Source organism: Marmota flaviventris, chromosome 12, assembly GCF_047511675.1.
Source record: "Marmota flaviventris isolate mMarFla1 chromosome 12, mMarFla1.hap1, whole genome shotgun sequence".
NCBI classification, from domain to species: Eukaryota; Metazoa; Chordata; class Mammalia; order Rodentia; family Sciuridae; genus Marmota; species Marmota flaviventris.
The window spans coordinates 21,496,052-21,509,701 of NC_092509.1; the positions used below are offsets into that span (position 1 = coordinate 21,496,052).

At 34.8% G+C, this 13,650-nt stretch overlaps 1 protein-coding gene across 1 annotated transcript; it reads left to right on the top strand.

Annotated features, from left to right (window-relative positions):
- Positions 1 to 525: 525 nt before the first annotated feature.
- Positions 526 to 12,574, top strand: Net1 (neuroepithelial cell transforming 1). Its single transcript, XM_027944857.2, has 10 exons — positions 526 to 786; positions 5,798 to 5,905; positions 6,305 to 6,472; positions 6,860 to 6,922; positions 7,244 to 7,340; positions 7,470 to 7,546; positions 8,272 to 8,529; positions 8,961 to 9,131; positions 10,237 to 10,423; positions 10,686 to 12,574. Exons 1-10 carry the CDS (start codon positions 694 to 696, stop codon positions 11,087 to 11,089), a joined length of 1,626 nt encoding a protein of 541 aa, XP_027800658.1. The 5' UTR covers positions 526 to 693; the 3' UTR covers positions 11,090 to 12,574.
- The last annotated feature ends 1,076 nt before the right edge of the window (positions 12,575 to 13,650 follow it).

The following is a 13,650-nucleotide window of genomic DNA, read 5'->3' on the forward strand; positions in this document are numbered from 1 at the left end:
GTCTACTGTATTATCCTGCTAGTGGGGGGGGGGGGGGGGTAAGAACCATCTTATAAAAGACGCTCATAATGTTAAAATTGTTAATATGCTTACACTTATGTATAATAAAATCAAGCTCTCTGGATAATTTAGGCTTTTCTTAAATATATTGCTACTTAACCCTAAATTCCTGTTTCCTTACTATAGTTGATTCTATTCCTAGGCAATAGAATGTTATAGGGAAAATAAAAAGGAGCCCTTGTGAAAGAGTAGGTAATTTAGATAGCATTTCATTTTCCTTTGAGAATACATTTTAAATCAAGGAGAGACGTTCTGCCCATCGTTAACCCCGCATCTTTCCCACTTGCCCTCCCACAAGTCCCATACCTTTTGATAGAGCTTTCTCTTGCACAGTGCAAGCTGAGAAGCCTAGGTGTACCCAGCAGGCGGCTAACTCAAGTCACGTGGCACTGGGCCCCGCCCCTGGAGCCTGGCTGGCTGCAGCTCCACCCCCAGAGCCCTGAGGTCTGAGTGCTTGCTGCCTGCAGTTCGCAGAAGCGGCCAGCCCCACCACTAGCAGGAGGCATGGGCGCATGGCTGCCAGCGGAGGCTGAGCACTCTGAAGAAAAGCCTGTGCTCCCCCAAGGTGCTTCTTTACGGGGCTGACTTGCATGTGGATTAATTCAAGAGATTTGAAGGGATACTCGGTAAAGCATGGTGGCGCATGATGATATTGGAGGTCTCTTACCTATAAAAAGGACTATCCGAGTCCTAGATGTTAATAACCAGTCCTTCAGAGAACAAGAGGTAAGAATTTAAGAGAACTGGCCAGAGGAATGTTTTCTAACTCCACAGAACATTTGGGAATTTTTAACAATTTATGAACTATGATTTTAAATTTTTGGTCTTATTAAATCTTAAAATGTATGACTTTGATATGCAAGTTTGAATTACATTTAGGAGCTGTGGTCTAAATTGAAATAATAGGCTTATATATAACTGCTTGGGTATACACAAGACTTTAAATATATGTACTTCTCTGGTTTCATTTGTCACATTTCTTTCTGATGATTAATGTGGTTGCGTTTTGGGGTTTTTTTGTTTTTTTAACTTGAATTTATATTACCAAGTCTTAGGAACTCCTTTAGTGGAGTAAGAAAAATAAGAATCTCTTCCTCACAAATTAATGCTAGTGAACAAAATGCCAGTGAAATGTTGTCTGAACTGATGCGGGTGTTTGTTTTTCTTTCCACCTCTAATAAGCGCATTGTGTGCCACTTTTTTCTCAGAAAGAAAAAAATGTGTTAAAATATTTAAGCCACAGTAACATTATCTGAGTTCTTTATCCTTGCTTAAATATTTCTCCTTGCTTTAATTTTCAGATGTCATTTTGGCTTTTTAAAGTCTTTATGAACATTTAACAAAGTTATTTTTTGACATTTTATATAATCTTGGTATTTAACACTATATGGTATTCTGTATGTATTATGTACTGGGAAGTACTTGTACTATGTACTGCAAAGTATGAACTGTTGGTATATACCACATTGTTACTTATGTAATAGAAATGTATGTAATAGAAATATTCCTGTATTCAGCTAACTGTATAGCTCTGGATTGTGGTAATGGGTCTGCAGATGTATACATATGTCAAAACATACATTTTTACATATGTGCAGTTTATTGTATACCTCTGTGAAGCCATTTTTCATACATATCTACACAACTTTTGGCAGTTAAAATAGCTACCATCTTTAAGAGAGAGGTATGCATTTATTTGGTGTGGATTGCCTTGGATATTTATTTGTTTGGTTTTGGTTTTGGTTTGTATGCTTCAATGTTCTTTAAATATATAATTGTTTTCTTTGAGTAAAACAACTCAAACATACATGGTCATCAATGTTAATTCTAAAACTGATCATCTTTTGGCCCATCAAGAACTAGGCTTTTTTATTTAGTATTGGATATGAGCCATGTTTCTGGCATACCTTTATTTGAAGATTAAAAACACCAGGAATGTGTTGTTTTAGAACAGCTTAATAATTTGAGTATTTCTGTTTCCAAGTCTAAAGGGGAAAAAAACCCATGTGATCATAACTTATTTTTATGTTTTTTGAAAATAAGTTTATTTTTACTCTTCTGATTTTAAAGTTCTCCTTAGGTAGGAAAGAACCGTGAATCTAGTAACCCAGGACGAATAAACCCAGACACAAACTGACTTTTTTGTCTTGATTCAATTGACCATAGAAAAGTCAATGTCCTAAAATATACTCTCTAAGTGGCATGGTTAGAAAAACCCTTCTTGGCAAAAAAGCTAAATTCAGACTTTAAATGTATGTACTTCTGTGGTGTTGCATTTATCTGTAAAATATATCCTGATAAAAAGCTAAATTTAAAAAAAAAAACTAAATTAATCTTAACAATTTTCTGTTTATAGACATCCAGAAAATATTTTAGGGCACAAAAAGCTGACTATAAGTGAATTATGAAAAGTAAGTATAAGCCCAGTGTAAAGGCAGATTTCCTGTGATAATACATGGGACTGTCTATCTAAACTGGATAGTCTGATTAAAAATTAACCAAAATAAACAACATAAACTTATTGTGAGAGCACTGGGTTTTTTTCCCCTTCCAAGTGAACTTTATCCTTGGTAAAAAATTGTCTACAGTAGAAAGTCTTTGAGCAGGGAAACCTTATTGGTATTCTTTGTTTATACCCATGATTTTCAGATTATCTTTTGAGGAAGGAGAGTTATTGAAATGTCTTTTGAGGAGAGTTATTGTTTCAATATCCTCATCTGTTCTAAGCTTCTTGTATTCACCATAACATGCCTCCAGCACTTTGAAATAAATACACCGCCACCACCAAAATTATCTGAGCCTTCTTTTGGTGGTGGGAAGTTATGCATATTCCTATTCAGTTTTTTTTTCATTGCCTCCAAATACCTTATCTATTTCCTATAAGTATTAAGAAGTGAATATAGGTGTAATACCAGTTCTCTAAAAACCTTGTCTTAGAAATATGTTTTGTGACAGTGACACATATTTGGGTTTTTAATAATAAAATTCAGATCATTGAAATGGTTCAGAGGAACTGTAAAGAAAAACTTTTTTTTTTTTTTTTTCAATTAGAACTACTACTTAAGTTTCTAAGTCACATGGGCCAAATCCTAACCCGTGTTCCAAAAGGGACAGGTTTTTTTGTCCCTGCTTTTTAGGTAACCCATTGAATGCCTAATCAATATTACTTTTCCAAAAAAAATTTCTGCATTTTTTTTTCAAATAGCATATGAATTCTGAAATTGGCAGTAGGCCATTTTCAGTATTGCACTGTTAAATTTCATAATCACACTTTTAAAGTTATTTTATTCCTTAAAATTTAACTTTTTTGAAATACATGTATGCTAAAAGGCCTGTGTTGTATCTGACAAACTTTCTTCCTATATGTTCTTTGACTAAAGCAGGAAGGTTTTTATTGGATCCCAAAAAACATGTACAAAAAGTGCAGAGATGTCCTTCTCCTCTCCCTTCCCCCACTCATATTTTATGACTTAGCATCATCCTTTCTTGGCAAGCACTTTAGGCTTGATAAACTCTGAAGAGTAACATGTCCTTTGTGGAGAAATGAGATTATAGTTGTTTTTAAAGAACCATGCAACTTAACCACCAAATATTGCTTGGCATGATATCCCACCACCCTAAGGAGACTGAATAAACAAAGTCCATGTTAGTGTCGAAACATGCTTTGATATATTTATATCTAAATCTAAATTCTGTAGTTTTTTTTAACATTACCTAATTTTTAATTGCCAGGAAATTAATAGTTGTACGATAACTAATTCTATAAAGATAAAAAATTTTAACATGAATTTGATTTCATGTAATAAAATAATATCAAAAATTCTTTCTCCCCAAGCTAAACTAGCTTCTCCTTTCAAATTCACCAGGAAGAACACCTTTGCAAAAACTTTTAAATTGGACTTACATGTTTTATGATTTACTGGGAAGTCAAATGTGTTACACTTTAAACAAGGAAGAGCAGCTAACTTCTGTTTCCAAAAAGCAGAACAGAACTTTCTGACAACTGCTTTGTTTCTAGTTAATGTTGGCATGTCTTACTTTGTGAGGTAATCCTATCTTCATTCAAATAGAAGACTCTTTGTACTGTCTTTACTAAATGGAAAGGAATGCCTTGCACTGGCCTGTGCACACGTGTGTGTCACTCAGTCTGCACAGATGTGTATGGTAAAAACATTCACATGTCTTCCGCTGCATAGCCTGTGCCATCTTACTGCATATCTTGAAGGTTTCTTTTTCAGTTCATGTAACATTTACATACCAGCTGTTTCATAATCAGAATCTTACTTTGCAGTGTATTATTTGGAAATTGGGGAGTGGTCTAACATCTCTGACTTGCTCACTTGCTTGCTCTCTCCCAAAGTCAAGGTTCTGAATTCTCTTTAATTATCTACAGAGTCTCTTCAACAGTTTACATTCCTTTCTGATTAATATATATTATATATGTATTATACATTTAGGATCTTCCATAAGTATAACTGCTGCTTTGGATATTTCAATCATTAAGTTCCTTTACAGTTTTTAATTTTTTTTATTTGGTTTCCTCATCCCTTTTTATGAGACTTTAGTTATGTCAAAGAATTTTTAGAAAAAAAAAATGTTCTACAATTTTTAAGTGACAATTTGTATTTTTAAACAGTGATCTTAATAATTTTTAATGATATATCTTTCTGAATTCTCATCAAAATCATGTTGTCGAGAGCACCAAATACAAAAAAATTATATCCCATCAACATTATAAAAAATAGACATGCCTGTTTTGTGACGTACCATTTTTATCTGAATAACTATGTGAGTCACCTAATGATATGCCTCCATTTTGCTAGCAGTAGACTCAGAATAATAACTATTTCTTCTGAATTTGTATTTTCCTTTAAGTTAATAAATTAATCATGTGAGAGAGGACTTAATTTTTTATAAACCCTTATGTTTAAGTAGTAAGTGGAAATACCTCAAGAATGTTAGCAGTAACTAAAATTTGGTGTGTACCAAGCACTGTTTTGATCCCTGTTTATTCATTTAGTCTTCATAACAACAACATTTTAGAAGTTATAATTATTAGCCCAGTTTTACAGATGAGAGAACTAAGGCCCAGGGAATGCCTGAGCAAGTACCAGAGCCATAATTTGAGCCAAACATTCTGACTCCTAGAGTCTGGGAGCCTTTGTAATCAGCCCCCTGTCATGGCTTAAATATTTTTTTGATTCACTCCAATACCAGACTTGTTTATATAAAATATTTTTTAATTAAAGTCATTAAGAATGGAATTATATAATGTCCAGGATTTGCTTTAAAATATTCAGATAGGGGCAGAAATGAGACAAATAGTTATACCAGAAATTGTTGAAGTTGAATGACTCATTATGCTTTTCTCCACTTCTGTGTGTGTTTGAAATTTTTTATAAGGCCTTTTTAAGTTATTTTCCTCATTAAACTAAAAAGTTTTATAGGATTTTTCTTTGTTTTAATCTTAGTTTTTCTTCTGAGTGTAAATTTGTTACATTGTTAAACTAATATTCAGATATTTGACTGGCCTTTCTTACAATATTCATTTTTTAGCAAGTTATTCAGTAGTAGTCTGTTTTAATGGTAAAGAACAAGATTCATTTTTTGAGTTCTGTGTTTCTCCATCTTAAAACGTACAAATATTGTTCTGTGAGAGGGCTTAACTTTGTCCAGGCTTGTATGAAATCATTGCACCTAAACACACATTTAGTGTAGTCTGGTTTTGTTTTTACAGGAGCCAAGCAATAAAAGAGTTCGACCTCTTGCTCGGGTCACGTCCTTGGCAAACTTAATCTCTCCTGTAAGAAATGGAGCAGTCAGACGTTTTGGTCAAACAATACAGGTAAAAAATTAATATATAAATAGATACGGGGAAGGGTAAAGGATACAGCAGGAGACGTTCTATAGGAGCCTAAAATTTTTATTTTTCTTTGAGCTATACAAACATGTTTGCACTGTTCAAACATATGAGTTTTCTTTTTGGAATCTGCTGGTAAGTAATAGTATTAGCAGAACAGTGTTTATATAACCTGTATTGAACTAAGATGCATCAAAAGATAGTCTTAATTTTTATTCCCAAAAAGTAATTTGAGCTGACAAGTATTTATATAAATTATAGATTGAAACTTTGGCAAATGATTGATTTATGCATTGAGGAAACTCAGAACTTTTTCTTCTTTCTTCACTTAAAGAACGATAAGTAGCCTCCAAATCTATTTTTTCTTTTATTTGCCTCTTTCAGTCATTTACCCTTCGTGGTGACCACAGATCCCCAGCCTCTGCCCAGAAGTCATCTAGCAGATCAACAGTCCCAACGCCAGCCAAGAGAAGAAGCAGTGTGCTATGGTCAGAGATGTTAGACATCAGCATGAAGGAGTCTTTGACAACCAGAGAAATCAAACGTCAGGAGGTATGCTGGCTTTCAGCACCAAGAGCAACTTTATTGGCTTATACTAAGAAAAAAGACATGCTTTTTAAATGTTTTGCCAGAAGAATAGCATAGTAATGAGTATGACAAAATTAACTTGCATTTTTTGTATTTGAGTAAAAATGTATAACTCATATTGAACAGCCTTTGTGATGGGTGGTCGTCATCAACTTGAACAACTCTAATGGTAAAATTATAAAATGTATGACAACCTTTTATTTGAGATTCCATTCCGAATTATAGTTTTCAGACTTAAGTCACTTTAAAAAGAGCTGTTCAAAGCATTAGTTAAATATAAATATCAATTATATATAATTTTCCTTTCTCAAAGAAAGCAATGACCTCTGATGTTTGCTGGGTGTTTTCTAGGCAATATATGAAATGTCCCGGGGTGAACAGGATTTAATTGAGGATCTCAAGCTTGCAAGAAAGGTTAGTAGATCATTTTTTATCAGGAACCCAAGTTTTTAAAAATTACATTTCAAAAAATTCTGAAGAATAGGTTTATTAACCTTTAAAAATAGTAAAGGAGAAAATATCTACTGATAAATATAGTTTTGGGATGAGATTTAGACATCTCTCTTCAAATGAGTATTAGAGAGCCTTTGGGGGGATTGATATATACTTTAATTTCTTCTATGTGTGGCAAACAGAGTCCACACTAGCTTTTATGTATTCGTATACTTTCAGGTGCATCACTCATCACATTTGCTTTGCTTGATCTTTGTATGACACATTTCTCCCTCTGATTAGGCCTACCATGACCCCATGTTAAAGTTGTCTATCATGTCAGAAGAAGAACTCACACACATATTTGGTGATTTGGATGCTTATATACCTCTGCATGAAGGTTAGATATACTACTTAATTTTCATAAGTATCTAAACAGCAGTAACACAAGTAATTTTAAATCTAAACAAGTAATGTAGTTCTCACCTATTTTAAAATCTTTGTTCCTTTTGTTTTTTTTGCACTTCAGATTTGTTGGCAAGACTAGGAGAAGCCACCAAGCCTGATGGAACAGTGGAACAGATCGGGCACATTCTTGTGAACTGGGTACGCATAGAGTTGTTGATCCCCCTCAACTTTTTGTAGATTTGCCCTACAACAGTTTTTGATGGATATCAAAACAATTTGATTGCATAACTAGATTCTACAAACAGAAAAGGCACTAAAACTAAGTAATTGTATGATAAAAAAAAGGTTACCTTTTTTTTTAATAAATAAATAAAACTTCATTAATGGTATAGTTTAATCATGTTACAAATATATTTACAGATATGTTCCTGCTTGGACAGAATTTCCACATTATATGCTGTTGATTACCTGTTGCATTCCTTCACTTAAAAATTCAAGTGCCTGCTAAATGCTAGATACTATTCAAGGAAGGGACACTGGGGATTCCATAGTGAAAGACCTGCATTTATACCCTTGTATAAATAGTTGAGCCCATAAACAGTCTCAGGGTCAGTGAAGAATGTGATTAAAGATGCTCAGGTGTCCTAGAACTCCCAACAACTGACATCAAAGTGAGATTGGGGGAGTAGAAGTCATATGAGTGAGTCTTTAATTGAATTTAGCCAACTTAAGGAACTCATCCAAGAGTGTTGTGATGTTGGTCCAGAATACTTTTCTGCTCCCATTATCATCTCTAGAAAATGTCGACAGCTTGTTAAAACTCAAGCATAGCTATACTGTCATTCTGCATTTCATGTTCACAGGCTTATGGATGCACTCGGTCATAGCAGGAATGCATCTTACTTGTTTTTATTATTCTTCAGTTACCAGGCTTGAATGCCTACAAAGGCTATTGCAGTAACCAGCTGGCAGCCAAAGCTCTTCTTGATCAAAAGAAACAAGATCCAAGAGTCCAAGACTTTCTCCAGCGATGTCTTGAGTCTCCCTTCAGTCGAAAACTAGATCTTTGGAGCTTCCTAGATATCCCTCGAAGTCGCCTAGTCAAATACCCTTTACTGTTAAAAGAAATTCTTAGACACACTCCAAAAGACCACCCTGATGTTCAGCTTCTGGAGGAAGCAGTAAGTAGTCCATTAAATGAATCCTTTATTTTTCATTCATATACTGGGATGCCTTAGGAAAGTATAGAATGTACTCTGAAATCGTACATGTATTGAATCAGCATAGCAAAGGGTTTTATTGTTTTTAAGTACCAAATAATAAATGTAATGTGCACTAAGTAATAAGGAGATGCACGTCTGTCATAATTGTATTTTACATTTATATTTTAGTCTAGGGACTGGGTTTTAATCTAGTTTTTTCCGCTAGCTGTTAACTTCAGACAAATCACCCAGTTTGAGACTGTTTTTCTTCATTTGTATAATGAAAGGACTGACTGAATTAATTGATTCAAGCCTTTAATTCTGTCATTTCATGTGACATTATTACTCCATAAGGAAGCAGGATAAGTTAATATACAAAAGTTACTCATCCATTTCTTAATTATTTGTAGGTAGTGATAATACAAGGAGTTCTCTCCGATATCAACTTGAAGAAAGGTGAATCTGAGTGCCAGTATTACATTGACAAGCTAGAATATCTGGATGAGAAACAGAAGGATCCTAGAATTGAAGCAAGTAAAGTGCTTCTGTGCCACGGGGAGCTGAAGAATAAAAATGGACATGTAAGTACATCTCAGTACTAACAGGAAGTAAGCCATTATTTTCCTTTTCACACCCAGCTTAACTTTTTGCATGTAAATTATGAAGCAAGTTTGTGAAAGTAAATTCATAGCATAATGAAAGAAGGTAACTGATTTTTATTCTGTTATCAGTTTTGATAAAGCAAGCATTTGTTTTCTACAGTAATAGAATAACTGACTTAAATGTCTCAGAGAAGAATTAGTAATATTCATTTTCCAGTTTTGAAGTATAAATCAATTTGTTTAGCTAAGGGTTCTTTCCTAAGTTCTGTAATGTTTAATAAAAAGAATCCTTTAAGAGTATAGAGTTATGGAAGTAGTTTTTAGCACTACTCAACAAATTTCTACAACAGATTGAATGGAAGCAAATTTATTTTTGAAATATTATTTACAAAAGTACCTACTAGGGGCTGGGGATGTGGCTCAAGCGGTAGCGTGCTCGCCTGGCATGCGTGCGGCCCGGGTTCGATCCTCAGCACCACATACAAAGAAAGATGTTGTGTCTGCCGAAAACTGAAAAATAAATATTAAAAAAAAATTTTAAAAAAAAAAAGTACCTACTAGAACTAAGTTTAGTCGTGAAATAATATTTTCATTTTATTATATGCTGTTTAAAAGCACAGTGTGTAAGTTGAGGCCTACTTAGAAAAGTTGAAAGCTGACATCTCCGATTTCCATCACAAGGCATAATTGTTTTACAAAGGTTTGAATTTCTGTGGACAAAATGGAACCATTAACATTCATCTGGCTTGCATTTTTTAATTCCTACTATTTTAGAAAACTGAAATGAAATAGTGGCGATTCAAGTCATGAGACTGCTAATAGGTCTTTGTGATGCATAGTTTACTCAACTGTTGCCTGATAGCACACAACAATAAAAAAAAAAAAATTATCAAGTCTGGATTGAGTTTTCCAAATAAAACATGCATAGTCATGAAATCACTATTTTATAAAGTCAGAGAAAGATCTTAGTTAAATAAATTTGATGAAATTAGTAATGTCAAATCAAGTTTTTAACAGTATATTTCAGTCACTTAAAATCAATGAAGTTTCATATTTAAAAAACACTTGTTTCTCATTTCTCTAGAAACTTTACATATTCCTGTTTCAAGACATCTTGGTTCTGACCCGGCCTGTTACACGAAATGAGCGCCACTCCTACCAGGTTTACCGGCAGCCCATCCCAGTCCAGGAGCTGGTGCTAGAAGACCTGCAGGATGGGGATGTGCGCATGGGAGGCTCCTTTCGAGGGGCTTTTGGCAACTCAGATAAAGGTAGAATACAAGTTTTGAAATTTAAGCTCAGAATCTAAATAAATCTAGTTTTAACCTTTTTAAGAATTCTAAAATGAAATGATTCTCTTATCCTGTGCTCATTACACACATTGAGCTATCAGGTGCTTCGTGACTGTGATGGCTCACTTTAACAGTGTACAAGTTACAGATGTCCTAGTGCCTGTGTTAGGACAATATGACTACTTTCTTTAAACAGTTTCTTAAATCTCATTTCCATTTTTTTCAATTTTTATTTTTACAGCTAAAAATATCTTTAGAGTCCGCTTCCAAGACCCCTCTCCAGGCCAGTCTCACACTCTGCAAGCCAATGATGTATTCCATAAGCAGCAGTGGTTCAATTGTATCCGAACCGCCATTGCCCCTTTCCAGCAGGCCGTCAGTCCACCAGAGCTTCAGGGTTTGCCAGAGCTCCACGAAGAGTGTGAAGAGAACAACCCTTCTGCTGGGAACCTCAGAGCCCAGAGAAGGGCGTCCACAGTTTCCAGCATGATGCAGGTAGAAGGTGACGAAAACGCCTCAGAATTTAGCTCCAGCTTGCAGGTGGCAGACACCAAGAGTGCAAAAACACACCGGACACAGGCTGGCTTCCGAAGAGCCAGGGACAAAGCCCAGCTCTGCGGCAAACGGAAGGAGACTTTGGTGTAAAGGAAGCTCTGTGTATTAACTGGTGGAAAGATTGTTTATTTATAAATGTGTACAGTTTTGTTTTCCTTGTAATGGAAGCGTGGGCTCATCATAGGGTTACTTTGTACCAGTTGTAACATTTTCATGGTTTGGGGTTCTTTTTATGTCTTGTTTTTGTTTTTGTTTTAATGGCAGCTAAAGAGATGCAGATTACTGTTAAATTGCAGACTTTTTAAAAAAAGGATATTTCTCAGATTATTTAGATTGTGCAAGCCTGGTATTTTTAATCAAATGAAATATTTACGAACTGAGTTTTATCCTAATTCTGAATTTATCATAACTTTCCAATAACAACAATTATGATATTTACAGTGCCAGCCAAAACAGAATTTTCAAAGACTGGAATTCTACCAGTTTCTTTATTAAGGCTTGCTTGCAAAATTTGAAATTTTGACATTGGCACCTAGATTTTATGTTTGAAGTATCTCAAAATTTATGTTGAAACAGCTTCCTGGAAAACAAACCACAAAACTTAACAAGTTTTCCATTTTATCAACTGGAATACCATATATTAGCTTGTTTTTCACTGCACATTCCTCATTTTTCATTCATTTATCCTGCCAGTTATTTAATGTTTTTTTATTGTAAAGTAGTTTTTAGCATTTGCTTTTATTTTTTTACTTTAATGCCTTTTCAGATTGGCATATCTTTATTTTTCTTCCTGATTAAAAATGTGTGTGTATGTGTGTGCGTGATATAAATATATATATATATTTTTGTGGGTTTTTTTTTTTTAATTGTATTAACTTTGCCAAGTGAAACCAAGCCATACTGTTTTTGAGCCAATTAAGAAATTGAAATTTTTACAGTGTAGCATTTCAGGGTGGTGAAGGCGCATGAAATGACTCCATATAATCTAGACTACTGAAAGAAAAACCACTTCAAGGAATTCATTGAAAGTTTTAGTGTTGTCTGTAAAGCAAGAGGGAAGGCAATTGACTGGTACTAAGTAAAAGAAAACAGAGGGGAAAAGAGAGTAGTATTGTCTTAAAGTAAAAATGTCTGGTTGTGCCAGAGGATGAAAGGAGATAGAAAAGCTCTTTTTGAGGGTATGTAGTAAGTTGTAGAAGGCTCGAGGGGATGTGGACTTTATTTGCCTTGGTTTATGATACCTGCAAATAAGTTTGAAAAGAAACAATGAAATGTGTTGAAAATTTGGCCATGTTAGGTCAATTTTGGTGGATTTAGTCATAAAGTGGAAAAAAGACTCCTGGATCTTAACTGCAAAATGTTTCTGTTATAATGAGACAGGGAGAAAAGACTAAAAGTTCTGTGTCATTGCAGGTTTATAATGGTGATCAGTTCAAGTCAATATTGACTATTATGTGAAATATATTTGCCAGTAGAAGTGAAAATTGGAAAAAAAATGTAAATAGATCAATCAAATGATTTCTCTGTATAAACGAATTATACAATTAAAAAAAAAGCACACACATAATCACTGAAGATTTCTTGCCTGGTGGATGTTTTGGGGCACTTGCTAGAACATGTTTGTATGGCAAAGTAAATAGATGATTGGCAAGTCTCAGAAAAATTTATAAAAATATCACAAATAAGTCTTTGAAATTAATTGATGAGTAAGAGAAAGGTTCACTTAGGTCAGTTCTGTGAATCTTGTGTAATCTTTTAAGATTACACTGCAATCATACTAAGACAACTGCACACCTGATCACTTTATGGATAGAATAGTAAAGCCAACAGCAAAGCGTTATGATCTGCAACACTGGGAATCAAGAGTTCTGCTCCTTTCTTGGAGATGTTACATAGAATATCATTCTTTAATTACCTTAATCAACTTCCAAAGTTATAGAAGCAAAGGGTAGTTCATACATCATAAATAGAAAGATTCTATATCTGAAACTATATCTTCCTTTGGTTCCCGCAAGGGAGAAAATAGAAAACAGTAAATACATGAAATGAATGTTCCTCAGAAATGACATTTATGTTTGAGAGCATTGGATGATCTAGCCCAGTAGTTCTTACAATTTTTTTTCCCCCATACCAGGGATTGAACTCAGGGGCACTGGACCACTGAGCCACATCCCCAATCCTATTTTGTATTTTATTTAGAGACAGGGTCTCACTGAGTTGGTTAGCACCTTGCTGTTGCTGAGGCTGGCTTTAAACTGTAGATCCTCCTGCCTCAGCCCCCAAGCTGCTGGGATTACAGGCTTGTGCCATCGTGCCCAGCTAGCCGGTAGTTCTTAAACATGTTTGAGCATCAGAATCACCAGGGATACTTTCAAAAGGTAACTTGAGGCTCCCTCGTCCCCCCCCCCACCCCCCGTAACCTCACACGCATTTACACCATTTCACTAAGTCTTAAGGGTTTTGTGTGTGTGTGCTCCCAGTTTGTTTTAACCTGTTCAGACTTGCATCTGAAGAGAATCTAATCTACTTACCTTCTTTCAGTATGCTCACAATTTGCAGCAAAGGATGGTTCTCTACCCAGAAGATCTTGTTAAACTCAGTGCTCCATCTTGGAATGTATGCACACAAAGTAATGAGGGGAAACCAAGTCA